At 35.7% G+C, this 22,298-nt stretch overlaps 2 protein-coding genes across 2 annotated transcripts; one reads left to right on the forward strand and one right to left on the reverse strand.

The window, feature by feature from the left end:
* Positions 1-3,335: 3,335 nt before the first annotated feature.
* LOC128218963 (uncharacterized) lies at positions 3,336-12,657 on the forward strand. The gene is made up of 3 exons (XM_052926749.1): positions 3,336-3,389; positions 7,889-7,945; positions 8,150-12,657. The coding sequence occupies exon 3, from the start codon at positions 10,000-10,002 to the stop codon at positions 12,325-12,327; it is 2,328 nt and encodes a 775-aa protein (XP_052782709.1). The 5' UTR covers positions 3,336-3,389; positions 7,889-7,945; positions 8,150-9,999; the 3' UTR covers positions 12,328-12,657.
* Positions 12,658-15,260: 2,603 nt separating this feature from the next.
* Positions 15,261-21,391, reverse strand: LOC128218969 (uncharacterized). The gene is made up of 6 exons (XM_052926759.1): positions 21,282-21,391; positions 18,867-18,959; positions 18,364-18,678; positions 17,767-17,809; positions 17,290-17,400; positions 15,261-16,084 (listed from the first exon to the last, which is right to left on the reverse strand). The coding sequence occupies exons 2-6, from the start codon at positions 18,927-18,929 to the stop codon at positions 15,684-15,686; spliced, it is 933 nt and encodes a 310-aa protein (XP_052782719.1). The 5' UTR covers positions 18,930-18,959; positions 21,282-21,391; the 3' UTR covers positions 15,261-15,683.
* Between the last annotated feature and the right edge of the window lie 907 nt (positions 21,392-22,298).

Below are 22,298 nucleotides of genomic sequence, written 5' to 3' on the forward strand. Positions count from 1 at the left end.
TAAACATAAACCCCGTTTAATGGCACAGAGTAAACGCCAAAGGCATAGAACACAAAAACTAAAAGTCACAAACTAGAAACATGGAACAACAGCTCAAAACTTCACAAACAGCAGAGTGCATATATACGATAAAATAAACTAAGGATTGTTAGGTACTGCCTATGAACGGTCAGTAAAATGTTAATTTACATGGGGGTTTAAACCAGCTTACGTGCACAAACCTCACTCTTATCTCAACAATCCTGAATAAAGAAAGCAACAGTGGAAGCAACAGTGACCTGCCGTTCCAGTTGTCCCCCGGTCTTGAAGTGCCCCAGTCTACTGGCCGGCAATTGGTGTGTCTATAAACCTTCGAACGAACCCGTGCTACACACTGAAACGTTTGAGAATGGGATGCATTGTGCATAGGATTTTACAAAATTGTTTTTATGGCAATTAAACTAAATTACTTACTTATCGATTTGAAAATGACAATTCGGAAGATTTAATCAATCCATTTTGTCGGCATTGTCCATATTTCGATTGCAATAATATACATACAATTATACACAGAAACATTGTTTGTTGAACTTATTCAATGAATCTTTAGATAAAGCGTGCGAATGATTATGACACTCACAGTGAAAATGGTTTTTCTATGACTTTATCTTTTGTTTTTGCATTTTAACAAAAAATGCGGTATTTTTTTTAGATCAGCCCCATTTAATTTCTATTTTCGTGATACATTCAAAATACAAACCTTAAACACAATGAATTTCAGGGCTTCATATTTTGGTTTGCAATTAAAATTTTAAAAACGTCCTTTCTCTGTAACCCAGGTACTGTGTGGCACTTGAAACATCGTACTTTCATATACGGAAGAACTTGTTAAAAATGTTTGTTTACCTATTCCTGTTTTTATATACCATCATGGTAATTCTTCTTAGAACTGTGGAAACGCGGTAGTGATAGCTGGGAACCCACTTGAAGATATGACTCGTGTCGGATAGCTTGTGCATGGCGTTGCCCAACAATTCGGGGACTTTCCAATTGTAACCAAAAGTTTTCTTATCGTCTGAACGATTGTCAATTTTACTTGCTGATAAAGTAATAAACAAGTATTAAATAAATGATATTAATGAAATCCACAAATTGAGTGTTTGTTTATTTAGACACTTATAATTTCATCAGAAAGAAGTAAAAACAAGTTTTAAAGGCGCTTAATATAGATAGATGCCAAACCAATTGTTTAATGCATTATCATTTTTAATTAACTCAGTGACTTTCACGATAAAAATCAAAACAAAAACAATCATATGATTTGTATATAGATAAAAAACATTAGCCTTTATTTTTTAATTAATAGCTACGTGGCCACATATTCCACAGTAACAAAAGCCCCAAAATACCGCTAATAGCTTTATTTGTCCACAAATCAAATGCTGTTCGTTGTTTTAATAATTTAAGTCAAATGAGCTAAACCTGATAAGGCATAAAAATTAAATTATTGTCTTTCGCATCAACCTATATTGTGCGACTTGTTTACATATAATATATTAGCCAATATATGTTCTTTTATTCAGAAACTGTTAGGCATACTAAATAACGTGGGCGGAGCATAGGATCAATGTTGTTTATTGATAAATGGCATATAGGTACTCTCTCATCTTTTTGTAAAATGCTATTTTTGTGAATGCTGAAATTCTGTGTGGCAAGCCATAACCAATGATGAAACTAAGACATTAAAAGCTCGAACCCTTCGCAAAATATTGATATTTGCTCGAATATCGTCTTTGAAGACTACAATTTTCATGTTTTGTTGTTGCGTGTTTGGTTGATGGACATTATCACGTGATTTTATAAATGTATGGTCAAGATGTCAAAATATCGACGAGATCGAAATTCTCGTGGGGTATTGGTTCAGGTGGCTTAAAAACAGTTGCTGTTTTTCTTGGCTTTACCGGAGTCGGTTCTCATCCCACTCACACCAAACTATTGTTCATACTATTACTGTATTTTGTCTGCAATGTCGATACCATTGAGTACAATAATGATAAAATAAGTGTGTTCAGATGCATAACCGGAAAAACTATTAAAACCAAAAACTTCTAGCTACAAAATGCAAATCATAAGTATATAAAGCACCATAGAATTTTAAGTATTCAGAAAGACACGTGATAAGCACAATTTAGTGCGCACTAAATTTAGATTTTACTAAGATTATATTTTCAGTTTTGTTGCATTTTGCAATTTTATTTTTTATCATTCTGGGTGTTAAGAAAGGTTGAGCATAATCAATCGATTTACTGTGGCAAAAACTATATTTGGCATTATTACAGGTTATGCATTTCTCGTTGATGTATTGCGTTATATAAAAATACGTCACTTCTAATTATTTCCATTTGAAGCATCGTGCTTCTTGCTTAGACGGTAGAAACGTGAAAAATTGAACTTTGCAAACCCGTCCTCTGTGCCAAGTAGTAAACTCAGTTTACGCGCAGTAAAGTTGTTGTTCATAATATAAAGTTGTTTCTCAATTAATCTATGTTGGTCTCTTTAAAAATATGATAAATCAAGAGCGACATTTGGCGAACGGCAACGCTTGTCTGTTTTCCCCAGTCCAACAAGAGGCATAACTGGACAAAAATTAATGCGAGAAAACTGACCTTGCTCTATCTGTTCGTATCGTTCCATGTTACGTGTGTGGCAAGTTAATTTTTAATCTCTTGACTGGTATATGAAGTTAAGGCCAAGGTCAAGTGTGTGCACGTCGACGACACCAACAAACAAGACTATTAAACTGGCTTCGCCCATTTCTTCCCAAAACAGACGATAGTAGTCAATCATGCCTAAGTAGTCAGTAAAGCACCCGGTGACCCCTTCTTATTCTATATAGATGATGCAATCGCGTTCGAAGTCAATTTTCAAGCTCAGTCAAGTGTGACGTAATTCCTCCGCTTTCGACACAGGTTTTTGGTAGACGGGAATCAATGTTAATTAATAACTTGTATAAACATAAAAGGGATATACATGTGGCATTTTGGGGTTTCTTCTATACAAGAGCCGTGTTCGGAATTTAGCGTTAAAAGAAACATTTTTAGTAGTGTTTTAATCATGTACACTACTAGATTAGTTATATAATATAGCTATTGTATTAAATATTAACATAAAGTGAACAACAGTATACATATCCTTTTGAATTCAGACAGCATATGTCCTAATAGCGATAATAATCCGAACGTGTTTGAACACGAAGTGTGGGATCCCATGTCAACCTATTGTCGCTATTAATATTTGCGATGACGTAAGGCTTGCGCAATTCATTGCTATATACTTTGCGCCAAATCATTCATTTCCAACACAGACAATCTGCAGGCCGTATGACAAATGTGTCAGGGAATAGATAAAAGGTATGTCGTCTTAATTTTAATTAAACTTCTTTAATATAATTACCATAGATAGGCGCACGGATGTATTTGTTAAAAGAATAAGACTAGAGTGACTGAAATAATGTTTAAATTTCCCTCTCGTTGGTAGATAATAAAACGCCATTGGTTGTACATAATAAACATAGCGCTTGGTTGACTCTGTAGTATGTGTATACTATTAGACAGCTGATAGCTCACTCAATGTATTGAATGTTTTTTTGCAAACCAGATATTTGACTATACTTGTTTAAATTTATGTTTCGTTCGGCGCAGTTTTTTTAATGGAAAATATTATTAGAACACAATAGTCCAATTCTGGTTAACAGTAACGTGATTAGATACACTTAGTAATATCTAATGATTTATAGACATCTTGTTAACGCATAGGGACCGTGGCAATTTTTGTATTAAATCAATAATTTTGTACATATACTCAACATATATACATGGATCATATAAGTAAAAGAATGTTAATCCTACCACCATCTTTCCCAGTTCATCAGATTGTGCTTTCCTCAGCAATTAATGAATCAAAGTCCGCATTAATTACTGGCTTCTTCATATCCAACCACATTTAAATTCCCATTTTTTATTATTCCGTTCCTTTATTAAAATGATCACTTGAATTCTTCCAGTAAATGAACCAGTAAAGTGTTTATTATCAGCTCTGAACAATACACCAACTAGTCCAAGATTTAATATTTATTTATCATTTATAACTTAACATTTTACCTTAAACAGGTATCCTCGTATTTAAAAGTGAATCGACATGTATGTATATGTGACTGAGTTATAATAGGTTACTAGGTCAGTGAACTAAACCGTGGAAATGGCGCACTGTTCAAATTTTCACAATGTCATATTTTATTCAAAATGTAAACATTTGTTTGTAAATAAGTAATATCCCTTAGCGAAGCCATTTATTTAATTCCAGATTGTTTGATTCTTAATCTTTTTTATTATAGTAATAAGTATATCAGTCGGTATTCGTTCAAACTTTAGTGATTTTTCAACAAATTTAGATCCAGTTGTTCAATAAAACTGAATGTTCGACATTGTGTTCTTGATCAAGGTTTCAGTAGCAATTAATAATAAACACCTCGTTTACAGAATTTATTTGCATATATCTACAAAGCATATAAAGGTAAAACGTATGTCTAATCTCACAATATATAATGTTAAAGAAATCATACACTTGCCTAATGAAAAATACATCATTCATTCATGTCACACAAAGTTAAAACACTTTTTTGACAAACATGCACCATGGTTCTTAACGCATTTGATTGCAACACTTGAAGTGTATTATTCCATGTCACTCGCAGATATCCAGCTGTTGAACTTTTTGGGGTAATATTTCCACTTTACAAAGTATTGCATATTGCGTCCTTTGCCCCGTCGTTTTAACACTTTTTCCAGTTTCCACGTTTGATCAGCATTTACACGAACTTTCTGCAGTTCGCTTTCATAAAATGTTCCTTTGATAGGTTCATCCTGCAAGTCATTGAGCCTGTAGATGGGTAGAAGTCCTCTGTGGTAGCGTGTATGTACGCGAAATAACTCTCCCGAATATGTCTCATCGTATGCTCGTGTAAATGCTGATTTCAAATGGCTAATGCGTACATAATCACCAACTCGAAATTTAAAAGGTTTCAGTTTCGGCAAAAGTTCCTTTCCTTTAGGATTTTGTGCAAAGTATGTAGCTAATCTCACTTCTTCCTGGTTATTGCCTTTGACATCGGCGGGTCGCATATCAATGGTTCTATGATAGGTATGATTGTAGCTATCTGCAATATGTTGCAAAATTGACAGATAATGATAACTATCTTTGTAATTAAAGTAGCGGTAGAGTTTTCGTTTGATTGTTAAAATGGCCCGTTCCGAAGTGGAAGCCTTGGTTTCGTTCTGTGTTGGGAAATAATGCACGTCGAACTTGCGCATGAGGTCCTGAACACGCTTGGCTTTAAACTCTTGTCCTGAAACATAATATTGTATTAAATTACACATTCAAAGCTTGTTTACGAAAGACATCCATGTACGCACTATTTTAAAAATGCCAAATCTTTCAGACATATATATTTGACATTAGCATACCTTTATCCTTAATCATTTTTGCTGGATCTCGACCAGACGTTTGAAATATGTCTGCAAATGCCTCTGCCACTGCCTCACCAGTTTTCCGTCGTAAAGGGCGAAGCCATACGTACTTGGAAAACGTATCTATAACTAGCAGAATGTACTTGTAATCGTCGTTCCAGTGTGCAAACTTGACCATATCGATTAAGTCAGCCATCCATACATCATCTTTTCCCGCGCTAATAATATGATTTCGTTGAAAGCGCCTTCGCACGGGCTTGTGAAGACTGTACGATTCTTGATCATGCAAAAATTGCCGTATTCTGTGCATTCCAAGTTTAAATTTGCCTTCTTTTTGAACCGCTTTGTACAATTTTTGAGGACCGGCAAAACTGGCAGGGTGTGATGGATCGTAATAAATGGTCTTTAGATACTCCTTCCAAGAAGCCATGTCTGTACTTGTTGAGTCCGCAAGTACAAATGAAGTAAAATGTTTTTACAGTTTATATTTATTGGTCCTCGCTGCTACTACTTTCATCGTCACTCTCTTCTCCTCTGTCTTCCGAAAGTTCGAATAAGTCTTGAAACTGATGCTGATGTTTTTTAATGACTCTTTTTATTGCAGAAGGTAAACTAACGCCTTTTTGTCGTAGTTTATCAATCTGCTCAGCTATTACCCTATGGGATGCATTTGTCACCAACGGCAGCCAGTACATTTCCAAAAGGCGCTGATAATTGGCAAAGAATATCTTTTCTTTATACGGCTGTGTACGCTCTGTGGCCATTTCGTACAAATCTTCTTCATTATATCCATCATCGATGTACTGGTCGTATAACTTGTTGAATTTATCTTTATTTTCTTTGTGGGCGATTTCCCAGATATGACGAAAACCATCATTTTCTTCTGTATCTACGTCCATTGCATCATCACTATGTTCGTCAGTCCTGGGTCGTTTCGCCGGCGGCTCGCCCATGGTTTCCCTTGGTTCCGGGCACCAGCCACGTTTAACGTGCCTTTGCACATCGTGGGCAGAATCGAATAACAGTCCGCAATCGTCACAGGGTTGTCCCTTTTCAGCCATTGCTTCTCCTTGATCGTCGATGTGAACAGTTTGAACTCCGACCGAAGAATGATTTGTTTCTAACAACTTATCCTTTTTTATAACAGTACATGGACATTCTAGTAGGTGATTGGTCGAATTTGGCAACTCGCTTTCCTGGTAGAATCGTTTAGGTTTCGAGACATATTTTAATCTGTCATTTTCCACAGTAAATGGTTTTAAATCCACCAGCAAATACCCGTAGGGGTACTTTGTGGCTTTTGCAAACGTGTGCATGAACTTATCCATGTGTCCCGGGTACATTTGGCGAGCCAAAACCATTACCGATTGGCGATCTACAGGATTGTTGAACAGTACCAGATAATGACAGTTGCGCCTTTGTGTCGGATCTTTCGTGCCAAACAAGTTCTGATTGATAGAAACCACAGATAAAGATCTATGATGCGAGCCTTCCGTAAATAGATCATTGATACGTTTGTCTTTGCCAGCGTCAGAAAATAAGTCATCCAAAATAAGTAAATTGTTGAATCTGGGATCGAAAAAGTCGTCATCCGCCAAATCGGTAGGAATGCCTTGCACAAATTCCACTCTCGGTAACACAGACTCTCTGATTATTGAGTACAGCGGTTGCCATCTTTTGTAAAGCCATATTATTCTTTGCACAGTAGGTTGGATCCTAGACTTATGATTCTGTAGTACATCCTTTACAAAGGTCGTCTTTCCGCATGCTGAAATGTGTAAAGAATGGTATGTTATTGACCTTAGTTCATCTAAAAAATGATAGAATAGTTTTTAATTTAAGTAGAAATACATGTATTTGAACAAACCATTACCTGTCGGCCCAGATATCATCATTGTAAACGGGTGTTGAAACGTCATATGTTGTGAATTTATTTCGTCTGATGTTCGTGACCCCTGTGGTGGTGGTTGGGCTTCTCTCTGTGGTGGTGGTGGTGGTGGTGGTGGTGGTTGTGACTCTCTAGGTGGTGGTGGTGGTGGTGGTGGTACTCCCTGTGGTGGTGGTGGTGGTGGTGGTGGTGGATACGATTCATTGATCACCGTCTCCATTTCATGATTGACGGCCTTATGCTTGTGCTTTTGATGTCTCAACATAGCATCCCTTCTTGAAAACTGCTGGTCACACTTTGGACACTTGGGATATTCCATGTTATTCCTCCGATGCCTTTATTCATAATGATTGCTTGTTACCTTTTCTTAAGTATTAAAGTGAACGGTGTTTTTATTCAGCCAATCATATTCCTTTAAAGAACCAGCACTTGCGCATGCCCAAATTATTTAAGCTTATAAGTACAACTCTTCTCACGCTGTATTATTATTTTGCAGATAGCAGTTAAACGTCTCGGATTAAAAGGCAGTGGACAACATAGCAGCGAGCAGAAGGTAAGCACACATTTAGTCTTAACTGGATTTTGTTGTCTCGCCTGGCTTTTCTGCTGTCTCGCCTGGCTTTTAAGCTGCATCCTAAACGTTATTTGTAATTTATAATACAATTTTATTCACATCTAGAATGAGAAAATCTTGAAATCATATTTTCCTTATTCATCTTATTAAGACCACTGAATGACTAATTCTATACATTTTCAGAGCGACAGTCATGACGTACCAATGCAATGTCTGCACTGTTACTTTCTCCAAACTGAGTCAGCTATTACAGCATAGAAGAACCGAGAATCATTGGCCAAAATACACATGCCCGACCTGCAAGAAAGACTTCACTAGGAAGAATAATTTAAAGCAACATATGAAAAAACATGAGGACGAAAATAATCACCACTGTCCCGAGTGCCTTCGGGTATTTACGAGAAGGGATGCACTTGATGAGCATTTCTTGCAACATCAAAACCAAAGTGGTGGAGAAAGAAAGAGGACTAGTGATGATGACACACATTCTAACGGAACTCGGAAGAGACAAAAATTAACAGCACAAGACGATGCGACGAATTATTATCAAGTAGAACAAATTAGTGAAAGAAGGATAGAAAAATTCAACACAACTGCATCCTATTACAAAATAACAGTACAAGATATGGAAATCAGGGAACTTCCAAACATAATTAAACATTTAAAACAAATTTTTCAATCAATCATTGAAACCATTGCAGGAAACATACCATCGTCCGACAAAGTAAGAGTTACGATGGATAATCCGCAATTGGACTTTCCCATTATCCTTCCGTTTATGCGAAGGTCTGAACTTACAGTCGACAGACTATTGTCAGAAATAGAGAGAGTGCTATATTCATATGAACAGTATGTGCTTGACCGAACGTTCGGGTTGGAATTCGTTCACGTGCATTTGCCTACTGGAAGTGGATTTCGGGGGAAACCTTTTGTGGACATATCAAAGTTATTAAATACTAAAGGAAGTGTCATTCAAATAAGAAATACGGATGAGGTGTGTTGTGCACGCGCCATAGTTACAGCAATTGCCCGCATAGAAAAACACCCGCAATGGAATAACATACGCAGGGGTTTTCATGCCCAAAAGCAACTGGCACTGAACCTACACGACAGAGCTGGTGTACCCCTAAAGCAGTGCGGTATTGAAGAAGTAAAACTATTCCAAGCAGTACTCCCGAGTTATAGAATTGTCGTTTTATCGAAGGAACACTTCAATGCTATCATCTACGATGGACAGGATGACGGTGTGCCTATATATCTGTACTCACACAATGAACACTTTGATGTCATTACCTCAGTCGCAGGATTTTTGAATAGAAGTTACTTCTGTCTACAATGTAAGAAAGGTTACAGTAACAAAGAGCAACATGCCTGTAACAATCCTTGCGTTCATTGTCATCGTCTACACGAGGACGACTCTCTTAACTGGGAACATTGTACCGGCTGCAATCGCAATTTTATAAACGAAACGTGTTTTGCAATGCACAAGCTTAACCACGATATTGGCTCATCAACCTGCAGTATGTATTACAAATGTAAGGATTGCGGACAAGCAATTAATGTGCGGAAACATAAGAAGCCTCATGTATGTAATGAAAAATACTGCAAAACATGTAAGGAATTCGTGGCGGAGGATCATCAGTGCTTTATGCAGCCAATCGAGGTAACTGAATCCGAGGGAGGAACTATTAAAAAGAAAACAAACGGCACAAAATATATATTTTTTGACTTTGAGTGCACACAAGATCAGCAGCTTCATTGCGAAAAAGGATATCTATCTGGAGTAAACGGAAAGTGTGTCAATTGTAATAAAGCAACTTGCGGTTCTTATAAACATGAACCGAACTTGTGTGTCGCGCAAAGAGTATGCCATCATTGCCTAAAGTACGACTTGTCAAGCGATTCGGCGTGTGAATATTGCGGCAAAAATGAACTTATTTTCACAGGCGATCAGACCACTCGGCGGTTTTGTAATTGGTTATTTTCTGAAGAAAATGTTGGTGCCACCGTAATTTGTCATAATTTCAAGCGTTATGACAGTTATCCAGTTCTGCAATACCTGCATGAAAATGCCATATTACCAGGTCATAACAAACGGAACGAAGTTTATGTCAATTAAAGTTCCTGTTTGCAAAATACGCTTCATCGACTCCTTAAATTTTATTCCAATGGCATTAGCGGATATGCCCAAATCATTTGGAATTGCGGAACTCGCAAAGGGCCACTTTCCGCATCTATTTAATCGACAAGAATACCAAACCGCGATACTCACGAAGTTACCAGACATAAAGTACTACTACCCAGATGGTATGAAAATAGACAAACGATTGGAGTTCATGGCATGGTATGACATTCACAAAAACGACGCGTTCGATTTTCAATATGAACTGTTAAAATACTGCCGATCCGATATGGACATTTTGATGAAATGCTGCCTGAAGTTTCGCGAGCTGTTTCAGGAAATAACACAAAAGAATGGAGCTCCTGGCATAGATCCGTTTGAAAAATGTTTGACCATTGCCTCGGCATGTAATCTCGTGTTCCGGCGAAACTTTCTGGAATACGAAAGTATTGGCATTATTCCATCTCACGGGTACAAACCAGAAGAAAAACAGTCAATTATGGCATATCAGTGGATGTCATATCTAGCGCACGAAAATCAAATCAACATCCAACATGGCAGGAACTACGGTGAAAAGCAAATTGGGCCGTACAAAGTGGATGGGTATTACGAACGTGACGGCGAAAAGGTGGTACTGGAATTCCACGGCTGTTTTTGGCACGGATGCCAGAAATGTTTTTCAACGACAACAATTAATCCTGTCAATGACACAAGTATGGGCGATTTATATGAGAGAACCATGGCGAAAAAAGATTTTATAGAATTTGAAGGTTATTCCTATGAATCTAAATGGGAATGCGACTTCAAAAATGACATGGAGATCAACCTAGACATGAAACAATACATACACAACCTTGAATATGTCGGCCCGCTTGAACCAAGAGATGCCTTCTTCGGGGGCCGCATAGAAGGGTTCAAATTGTATGAAGAAGTGTCAAGTGAACAAGAAATAAACTACTATGACGTAACATCATTGTATCCATATGTGAACAAAACTGGAAAAATACCTTTGGGACACCCCGAAATAGTCACAGAAAATTTCGGAGACATAACCCAATACGAAGGACTGATCAAGTGTAAAATCGTACCTCCTCGCGGACTCTACATACCCGTTTTACCCGTGAAATCGAATGGGAAGCTACTTTTTAGCCTGTGTAGATCATGCGCAGACCAGTACCAGCAATCGCCATGTCAGCATACTGATAATGAAAGAGCTTTTCTGGGTACTTGGGTTACAGACGAGGTAAAACTGGCTATATCGCAGGGTTACAAAATTGTAAAAATCTACGAAGTTTGGCATTTTGAGAATATTTCGCAGTACGATCCAGACTCCAAAAGTGGCGGTATATTCACTGAATACGTGAATACCTTCCTGAAACTCAAACAGGAAGCAAGCGGTTGGCCAGCATGGTGCCAAACAGAAGAAGACAAGCAATATTATATTAAAATATTCTATAACATAGAAGTTATACTGTTAGACTATAACATGATACGCAAAAATCCAGGTCTTCGATCCTTGGCGAAGTTGATGCTGAATTCATTCTGGGGCAAGTTTGGCCAACGAACAAACCTAGCACAAATGTCTTACGTAACGGACACCAAGGAGTTTTTTGAATTTATGACAAATGACCAACAAACGATCAAGAACATCCATTTTGTAAACGAGGAAACAGTACAACTTGAGTGGGCATACAGTGAAGATTTCATTTCGGATTCCTCAAGGACAAACGTTGTGATCGCTGCATACACAACGGCACAGGCCCGCCTTAAACTCTACAGCTATCTACAGGGTCTGGGTCAACGCTGCCTATATACAGACACAGATTCAATATTTTTTATTTCAAAGCCTGGAGAGTGGAAGCCGCCACTCGGAGATTTCCTTGAAGATCTCACAGATGAGGTTCCGGGAAATAAAATAACAAACTTTGTCACCGGTGGCCCCAAAAATTATGCGTACAAAACAGAACGATGTGACAAAAACGGTTACTTTTCCTTTTGCAAAGTTAAAGGGATCACGTTAAATTTTAAAAACTCCATCCAAATTAATTACAATACTGTGGTCGATATGGTTAGGGGATCACCCCAAAGCCCATCTGCTGTTCAAGTTCAGGACATGAAAATATGTAGGGACATAACACAAACTAGTGTAATCACAAGACAAGAAACAAAAGACTATAGACTTGTGTTTGACAAAAGAGTAATCAATGAAAAATACCTTACCTATCCTTACGGATACTAATACATTTGTGTATACTTTGTGCATGTTGTTTATAGCTGTTATAATATTCTATTTATTTTGTTTCAAGTGTACATGCATCGAATATTGACATGCTGATACATCAACAATGTTGCAATTCCGTTTTGTTTTCATTTGTTTTGATTTACTAAATATGCTGTTAATAGTTAATGCATATAGGGAATGTAATATGTTAACATAACCTGTATGTCCCTATGGATATTGTACTCTTTTTGTATTCCTTTGTTCGTTGTATTCACCTTGCTGAAAATTATTTTTATTTCATATGGCGTATACATGTATTGGAATGCTGTAAATAAACTATAAATGTTACCGAGTCTTCATACGTTTATTTTATTAAATGTGAGGTTGAACGACAATAGTACACTTAACCCTGAGACTATTATACCATCGTTATCAAACGACTGAGTTTGGGATCCCGCATATTACAACGAATTATACACTGTATAATACACTGTTAACCACCCGTTTGACGTACGTGATCTAAACTCTGAAAGTTTAATTTATATTAATACTTATACATGTGCATTATAGTCTACTTTTTTCTGAACAAGTCCCTTTTAATTCATACTGATGATATTGCCTTTCTTGACACTGAATTCCAAACACGGCTCTTGTATAGAAGAAACCCAAAAACTGCCACATGTTTACATGCATATTCCTTTTATGTCTATACAAGTTATTAATTAACATTGATTCCCGTCTACCAAAAGCCTGTCTCGAAAGCGGAGGAATTACGTTACACTTGACTGAGCTTGAAAATTGACTTCGAACGCGATTGCATCATCTATATAGAATAAGAAGGGGTCACCGGGTGCTTTACTGACTACTTAGGCATGATTGACTACTGACGATTTTAATATCTGAAACACTTAAACTGTGTATTTGTATTTTGAACGATTTATTCTCTTTGTATGTGTAAGTTTGCATTTATGAGTACAACATCGCCAATACATAAGTACGGTGTTAAACCGTCGTACGCCTTGCTTTGTCTAAGACGACTTAAAAGTGCATGAGGGCTGTTAGGTGTTTTTTTATGCTTTTGGGAACCCACTTCTGCTTCTGCGTATAAGATTTGACTTGCGGCTACGCAAAAGTTTCCGTTGCCATTTGCAAGCAGTGAAAGTTATATATAAGGGAAGAACCTATACCGCCACATGTGCTATTCATAGAGATATTTCTGAGTCACTTTGCGTCGATGTATTGCAAGATATCATAATTTGGGATGACAACTTTCTAATTAAAAAAACATGTCCGGTCAGATTGTTTGTCAATGGCTTGACCAAAAGTAATACGACTCCATGGCCCATATTAGTCGTAGACCTTATGCTGCTAAGGAGTACACGAGAATACCCAAACAATATATACAATGAATGTACTTTATACATTTTTATTGAAACGCAGTTTATGCCAAAACGAAGTAAAAACACCAAGGTATTTCCCATTCCTACCACACATACTCCGATATATCAAGTTTTAAATACATCTGGCCTGTATCTATTTTCAATTAAGTCAAAGAAAATTGATTATTTCAGAAATTAAGCAATTATTTGGTCGTATAACCAGTCAGATACTTGAAATAGGAACATACATAAGCTAGAAAAAGACTTCTGAAGACCGGGCCTGCAGTTTCAACTGCATTTCTGCTTTTGTCATATTCGCAGAATCAAAACGAAATGATCAGCAATCCAAGTAATTGAACGAACTCAACACTAAAACACTTTAATTGTTTATTTTTTCTGTATTGGACGAGAAGTGGTAATACAATATATGAGTCAACATTGCGTATATTTATATATACATCAAAATTATCCTTTAATATCAAGGCTCAAAACCTCGGCCATTTCTCGTTGTCTTCATTAATTCCGTTTTAACGAATAATGCTTCTGTTTCTGTGATTTATTTACAAACCTTAAAGGGACTCGACACTAGATGGTACAATTGCAAGAAAAAAATAGATCGCCAAAAACTTACATAAAATTATATCATTGTATACAACTAATTTAATCTAACTTACTGATGTATCAAATCGCTGACGACACATGTATCTTTCTAAGTGTTTGCGTATTTTTCCAATTCGAAATTTACTGGGTATATCTACCAAGAATTATTTTAAAAAATAGCATTGGTATATGTATTTACACCTATCACATGACTTTCACAATCTAAATATACATACTTTCTGGATCCACAAAAGGAAGGACAGTGCATTAAGCGGGAAACTGCTAAGAAACAACGTCGACATAGGGCCTGACAGATAAATGTGATGAAATTGATCAATGAAAACCTTTTGAAAGGAATAAACATTGCTGAAAATGACAGCCAGTTAGTTAAAACGCACATGGTAAGTTTGTGAAATGATCACGTGACTTGCAAGGCGTTCGGAAAACCCCATTCCGCGCTATTTTTAAATGGGGAGACTGAAATGAGACAGGGTGAAGGGTGACATGAGTATTGCGTTTATTTTTTAAATCATGTAAAATGATATATTAGCTCGTGTTGACAAGCATATGCTACTGTCTGTATTTGCCGATATTGCGACCATCTGGTGTCTAGTCCCTTTAAACACAATATGTTTTGTTCATCTATGTTTAGATTTTCAAATAAACGTACAAAAATGTTGAACTTGAAATTTAAGAAATGTGTCAGGTCGGATAGTTTATCAATGACATGGAGTAAAAGTATAAGAATTGGGGAACTTGCAAATTTAAGCATTGATGGTCAAGTATCAGTTTTACCGACAGATAATGTGTAAAACAGTAATTGTATGAAAAAAAAATGAATATATCAAATAATTCTTTATGTCTTAACAATATTGCATTATTTCATAAAAGAAGAAAAACAAGTGTAAAGCCACACACGTGACAACAAATAAGATAACTTACAAAGCTATGTTCACAGTACATAATTAAAGAGTAAAAAATGTATTCATAATAAAATGAATATGTCAGTGTCAAACTCACAACTGAAAAATCAGACCTTGAATCCATCATGATAACAGAGCAAAACGTGAAAACTATTGCTAAATGGTTGGGTCGGTGTCAAACACAATGGAAAATCCAACATTGTAGCTGTCTTAATATAACAGCGATGGGTTAAAACGAAGAATAAATGGATGATGGATCAGTGTAAATACAATGGTAAATCAAACCTTGGATCTGTCTTAATAATACAGGAAGAGTTAAAACCAATTATAAATGGATGTTGGGTCAGTGTAAGTACAATTATAAATCAAGACTTGGAGCTTTAAACAGACAAAATATAATCTGTGACGTCCTATACAGACTATTTTGTAATGGACACTTTAAACGAATTATAATTCGATAAAGAACTCGAATTTAGTCCATGTCGTAAGTGTAGTATGCAGTAAAATGATCATTAGAAAGGTTACGAGCTAAATAGTGTGGGTCGCTGACAGATATAGATATCCTATCGTACTTATGGAGTTTGAAAACTGCGGATATAAAACTTGTAAAAAGGCCGTCGTCGGATTCTTTGATGGATTTTTTATGTAGCATAAGAGTACTAGTTGTTCCAAATTTGTGGGACAGTAAATTAATGTTGTGGCTGAATAGTCTTGTTGTATTGTTCGTTCCTCTGCTGGCATTACCATTTAGCGCCGAGGACACAATATAGAAGCCTGGTTTATCAATGAAGATCTCTCCCTCGAGTTCGAGATGTCTGATTTTGTTTGCAGTAAATGTGGTTTCGTTTTTGTTCCATCGAAGTTTGGAATGACCTATAAAATAGAAGTTTAAGAAAACTTGCAAGTTGATTTAAATATTGATCGAAATATACACAAAGCATATACTTCAAAAACAATTGTCTAGTGTGTGTGCGTGTGTGCATGCGTGCGTGCGTATGTGCGTATTTTATTGTTTATTTGTGTGTTTGTGTTTACGTTTGTTTTACTGGGGTAAAACACTTTTACTCATGAATGTTTACTACCGTACACAGTATCGTAGATGTTCATAAGCATTTCAAGTAATATATTTGTTTAATGTTTGGTATATTTGTATAAGCATATTAGATTGTTTACATTCCACTAGTGTTTTTTTTTGACACTACAACTAGATATGATTAAGAGGATGCCAATTTGGCTATGGGAACATTTTGTTTGAACGATTTATATTGTAATAAACGTCATTATATTTTCTAAATAATATCGTATAAACATTCAATTATAATTATCAATTTAGATTTAGATAGCGATTAATGAGTTCATATGTCTCATTATATTGATTCCAGATGATTAATTCTCGGAATGGACGGAATAGATCGATTCTCGCCGCAGATATATATATATATATATATATATATAAGAAATATTACACACCACTGAGGGTCATATGACATTATAAGAACCGGCCAGTCAGCCCCCGAAGGTGTATATGGACCGAGGCGTTATAATGCCATATGGCCCGAAGTGGTGTGTTATATTTCTTATATTATACCGAACACTTTTACCACTTAATAATTTTAAAGTGCCTTTGATGCGTTTTATTAAACAAATCTAATATTTATTTTTTTTTGGCGAAAAAATGTTTGTGAAAATTACAAGCAGCACTCAACAGTTTAATGACGTAGGCGGTCCATATTGTATGACGTCAGCGGTCCATATTATTTTTTGGCGAGGTCCGGAACGGCCAAAAACATGATATGGACCGCTGACGTCATAAAATCTGGACTTTTATTAAAATACATTGATATACGGACCGATAAATTTTATATACACAAAGAAGGGACACATTTATGTAAGGTATAATATATGTATATATAGCCGATGCACTGACGGTCAGGGAATGAATCTGTGACAGTTAATTAAATCGGATTCTATAAAGGTAGTCCCTGTTCAATACATAAACACCAATAATGATTGCCTTTATGTTTATGAATATCCTATTTTAAAGCTCACTAAAACGTCGTTGATGTTATTATAATCACCTTGGACTATGTTACTTGGAACACTATCTACTACTCCAACTAGTTTAACTGTAGGCGTTTTGAATTCCACCCATTCACAATCGGTGATAAACGATTCTCCAACAAGTTGACCTGTATTAAGGTATAAGACCAAGGATCATTATGAACTTTTCAAAACATGTACAAAATAATTGGATAACAAACCTTCTAAAAGTTATGAGTAAGAATAAACACACGTCTATGAAACACTTTAAATTCATTAAATGAACAGGTTTTCCTCGATTTATAATAAAATCTTGCAAATACAATGTCATTGGTATATAGTAAATTGTCGCATTCTAAATATACGGAATATCTATCAAATATCATCACTTTGATTAAAGCATATTATTTCTTCATTTATAATTACATTTTTCAAAAATCTGCAACATTCTTGTCTTTAGTCATTTCAAATAGATACTGATACCAATTCTAAACAGGTTATCAAAACTAACTAACTTGGATTTGATTGTCCGTTTTCGAAGTATTGCTTCGACATCTCCTGAGGAAAAAAAACAAACAAAAACAAACATTTAAACATATAAACAGCATAAGTTTTAGTTTAAGTAAGGTTTGTTGGATGGTTTTAATAACGGAAAACATCGATATTTAAACTTTTGTTTTAAACACTTAACCACAAAAAAATGATTTTCGCAGTCAGTGACGGATCCAGGAGTTGAAGTTAGAGGGGACATTACTTATAGGCGTAACCTTTTGACTTACGCCCCTTCATCAGAATCGAAATTCATTTGGTTTTAAATGTTGACAGGGGGGATTTGGGGGATATTTATACATTTTATAGTCTGAAATGGTTTACTTAATTTGATTTTTTTCCTCCTTAATTGAAATAAAAAGTAAACTTGGGCGATTTAGAGGGGGGTTGAGGCGGGTGTGCCCTCCATAGGATCTGCGTGTGGTTAAAGTATAAAATGCACTTCTGACTGATAACAATTAACAAAATGAATCGTGGAATTTATTCATACAGTGGAAGATTAATTTTAGAAGGCATTTTACAGAAAAATATTTTAGATTAAACGAAAGCAAAATGATCCATACTTTTTTCATGCGAAGCTCCATAACTCTGCGAATGGGTCCACAGCAAACAGAATCGTTATACATTTGTCTCCATGTCTCAATAACGTTTCCTGTGTCATTGTATGGTTGCGTGATATCATTGCATGGAACACAGTATGTGCTGCTCTCTAATGGCGGAGGTTCCCTCCATGATGCAGCCATGATGAGCAAGAGGAGTGACTGGACAATTGTCAGTGCGACTAATCCAGCACATGTATATCGTAAAGTTTTTTCAGACGTGCAATCCAGTCCCATCTTTTGCCAAATAAACGGTATGCATGTGGTTTCTATGGTTCTCTATTTTCCATATTATATAGACTTAATAACATGTACGCGTAATTTGAATGCAAAATACTTTTGTGTAGGAACATAAATCATTAAATTAAAATAAAAATAAATTAAAAATACGAAATATAGCATTGACGATTTTTATACTATGATTTTTTTGAAATATTGCATTTACTTACATAATAGGTTGTACTTACCTGCCCCTTTGACCGGGCTCTGGACAGGCAGTCTTCATCTGGTCGGGTAACGGTATTCTCCATAGATTTATCCACTTCGAACGCAAACAAAAACTGCAAAGTATATCAATGGTTTTACATTGGCTATAGGTATGATCAGCATCGACAAGCAAAGATACATTAAATGTTTTGTTTTAGAATAGCCAGTTTTATGCATAAAATCGTGGTTGTTAAAAAAAAAACGAGCAATACCTTAGTAATACCAATGATCCTAAAAAGGTAACACAATAGACTAATGGATACTTTTCTTTTTAGTCATATGACACGTTATATCTCCCGCTTATTTTTTGTACGCTAGTGCTGGGCTGTTTTCATTAAAAAAAAAATAGTGAAAATTTTCGAATAGTTTAAAACGAAAATTTCAAAATCCATTATTTTTCAACAAATTTATTCTCCTTCATTTCCACGATTTTGACCTTCTACTTGCCTTTTTAAAATTCTTAATAATTATTTGAGATACATCAAACAACACTAGGCTTTCAATACAGCAGCTGCGTGCTGTCAAATGTGTGGATTTATTGTCCTTCTGGCGCCGAAATCTGCTCGTCCGTTCGTTTGATTGGTTTTCTGATAAGTAACACAAAAACAGCTAGGGCAGGCGTCTCTAAATTTCACGAAAAGTAGGTGGCCACATTTTATTATAGTTTCAAAAGTTCAGACGTGTATTGTTTCATTGAAACAATTGATTAATATTAGACCAATAACACAAAAACGATTGAGCACTGTGTACTCAAAATTCACAGTAGTATCGAAGAACTCGACGACTTTTAAGAACAGCGACGAGCTTAGATTAATCTTGGCGTACGCGGGATTTTACCGCAGGTTCATAATGGACTTTCCAAAGGTCACAAGACCATCAAAAAACATACTTCCAGGAAACGGCGACAAAGAAATGAAGCCAACCAAGGACGACTAGATATGGAGGGAGTAAGCAAAGCATATTTGACCATAAGAAATAACAAGCCAATATTAGCGTATCAGATTTTACCAAACCATTCGAGATCCACACAGATGTAAGCACTAGTGCCATGGGAGCCGAAGCGCGAGTTTCCTTTCGCTAGCAGATAATTACCGAACTCAACTATTACATACATTTTAACGCAAGAAGAAAGTCATTGGCAATTTAAACACGTTCAAGAACTCTTGTTTCAACGCACTCTCATTAAATGTTAACATTAAGTTAGATACTTAAGATGACAAATGAATATGTATCTCATAATTCACTACGGTTGGTTTTCGACTGCTACAATATTACTTCTCAGTTAAGGATGTTATCAACAAATAAGAGGGTAATAAAAGGGTAAATTTATCACATTTGAAGGGTTGATATGTATTATAATTTCTATAATGTATCTGTTCAAAATTATATTTAACATATAATGAGTTTTCCGAAACAACCCAAGTAACGCCCTGTTATTCATGTTTAATAAAACATTTCCGATTTGACAGCCCCCCCCCCCCCTAAAAAAATAAATAAATAAAAACAAAAACAAAAACAGGTAGGTCGTTTCTTCTTATCATTTATTTTTATGTTAGGTAAAGTTGTGTCTTAACATCATCTTCAAGCTTGAAACAAACAAAATATGCAGTAAAATGTACCCAAATAACAATAAATTAGCATTTTTTTCTTTGTTGGCAGTAAAATATATTATCGGGTGGGAATTCTAAATCGTCTAAATAGAAGTGGCTGTATCTTTGAAGAACATGTCGTAAATGATATAAGCAGAAATAGAATTTAATAACAATTTATACAAAGCTTATAATATCACAATAGCGCCTTAAGGGCGTTGCGGACGGTTAATGGGGGTAACACTGTCCTATCACACTCACATTAAATATTCGACTAGGTATCAAGCATTTAGATGAGGTCCAATAGTAATACTAGACCAGGGTTAGTAAACTTGCAAAAGGTTTCTGTACTCTTAACTCGTAGACTTTAAGTTTGTTTTAATATTAATAATGATTGACCTGTTGCAGATCGTCAGCATGACTTCTTGACATGACTTGTTAAAGGAACAATGCGCAGGGTTTACATAATTATGCGGTTTAAAATAGCGCAAATTAAATTAACTTTATCAAAAATAAAGTCATTAGATTGTAACGTTAATGTGAATTTGAAAGAAAGCCGAAGTTTTTAATAAACATATTGGTGAGAGGAACCGAGAGGAATATATCATTATAAATAATTACGCTGAATATGGAAAAAACCCTGCCTTACTTTGTCCTCTGCAAAAAGTCAAAACGTCCAATTACACAAGCAATTCACTTGCAAGGTGAAAGCAATGTTCATGACATTGCAACCAAGTACATAAAGGTCTATCAGTTACAATTATGAAACTAGCTAATTGTATTTAATAAATCACAAATTTACATTACCTTTTCTTTTTTTCCCAGATAAAGTTACTTCCTCTCAAAAAAGGCACACAGCGAGCATATACGAATACTATACAGGTTCCGAGGGATTTGAATATTGATGACTGAAAATGCCAATGTTACCTATAGCGATGTGCTTGATTAGGAATTTAATAAATGAAAAGCTTGAGGGTTCGTATCTTTTAATTGGTTTAAACAATGAATAATAGAAAAATATATAAATACACCTTATCTTCTCAACTACATACATATATAACAAGCACGTCATAGGACACAGTTTATACCTTATATGGACTTGAAATCATGCCTCTATATATATATCAAATCAGATAAGGACGAAAAACTACTTTTTAATTAAAATGTGATATTGTTTATAGCTTGTTAAATTTAAGCTTTAAGCTTATAGTTGTTATCTTAAGGAGAACTATTTTGTGATATGCTCATACATTTAAATAAAAAACTACAGCTTAAGTATTTATGACGAACTTTGGTAGAAATGTTGAAGATAACAAATGTCCACGTAAGAAGTCTATAACAATACAGATATGACAGTTAACAGTGATGACGTTAACAAGATAGTTCACTTATAGAACGTTCAAAACAATATGAGAGTATAAACATCGCTCATAGAATTTTAATAGGCATCGCACATTATTTAATTAAGGATTTCATCTTAAGCATCGATCATGGCATTGTCGACAGCAATATACATTTTCAATGGTTGCGTCATGGGCATCGCTCATGGCATCGTCGACGGTTTCGTCATATGCATGGATTATGGAATGATCGACAGCCAAAGTCATCGTCAACGGCTTAGTTAATTGCATCGCTCCTGGCATCGTCAACGGTTTCGTCATTGGCATTTCTCATGGCATCGTCGACGGTATCTTCATTGATATATATTATATATCTTTGGTTACCAACAAACCTGAACTATGTATATAGTAATGGTATCCATAAAGTTCAAGTTAAGAAACTTTCCAGTGAATTTATATACTTTCAACATGTATGTTTTCCCGC

The sequence above is a fragment of the Mya arenaria genome, chromosome 2 (genome assembly GCF_026914265.1).
Source record: "Mya arenaria isolate MELC-2E11 chromosome 2, ASM2691426v1".
NCBI lineage: Eukaryota > Metazoa > Mollusca > Bivalvia > Myida > Myidae > Mya > Mya arenaria.

Excerpts from the sequence above, each read along its gene's own strand:
- LOC128218963 (XM_052926749.1), top strand. The coding sequence starts at position 10,000 with ATGACAGTTATCCAGTTCTGCAATACCTGCATGAAAATGCCATATTAC.
- LOC128218969 (XM_052926759.1), bottom strand. The coding sequence starts at position 18,929 with ATGGAGAATACCGTTACCCGACCAGATGAAGACTGCCTGTCCAGAGCC. Across the intron at positions 18,679-18,866 it reads GAGCCCGGTCAAAGGGGCAG|AGAACCATAGAAACCACATG; the intron begins GTAAGTACAACC and ends TATGGAAAATAG. Across the intron at positions 17,810-18,363 it reads TGGAGCTTCGCATGAAAAAA|GAGATGTCGAAGCAATACTT; the intron begins GTATGGATCATT and ends TTTTTTCCTCAG.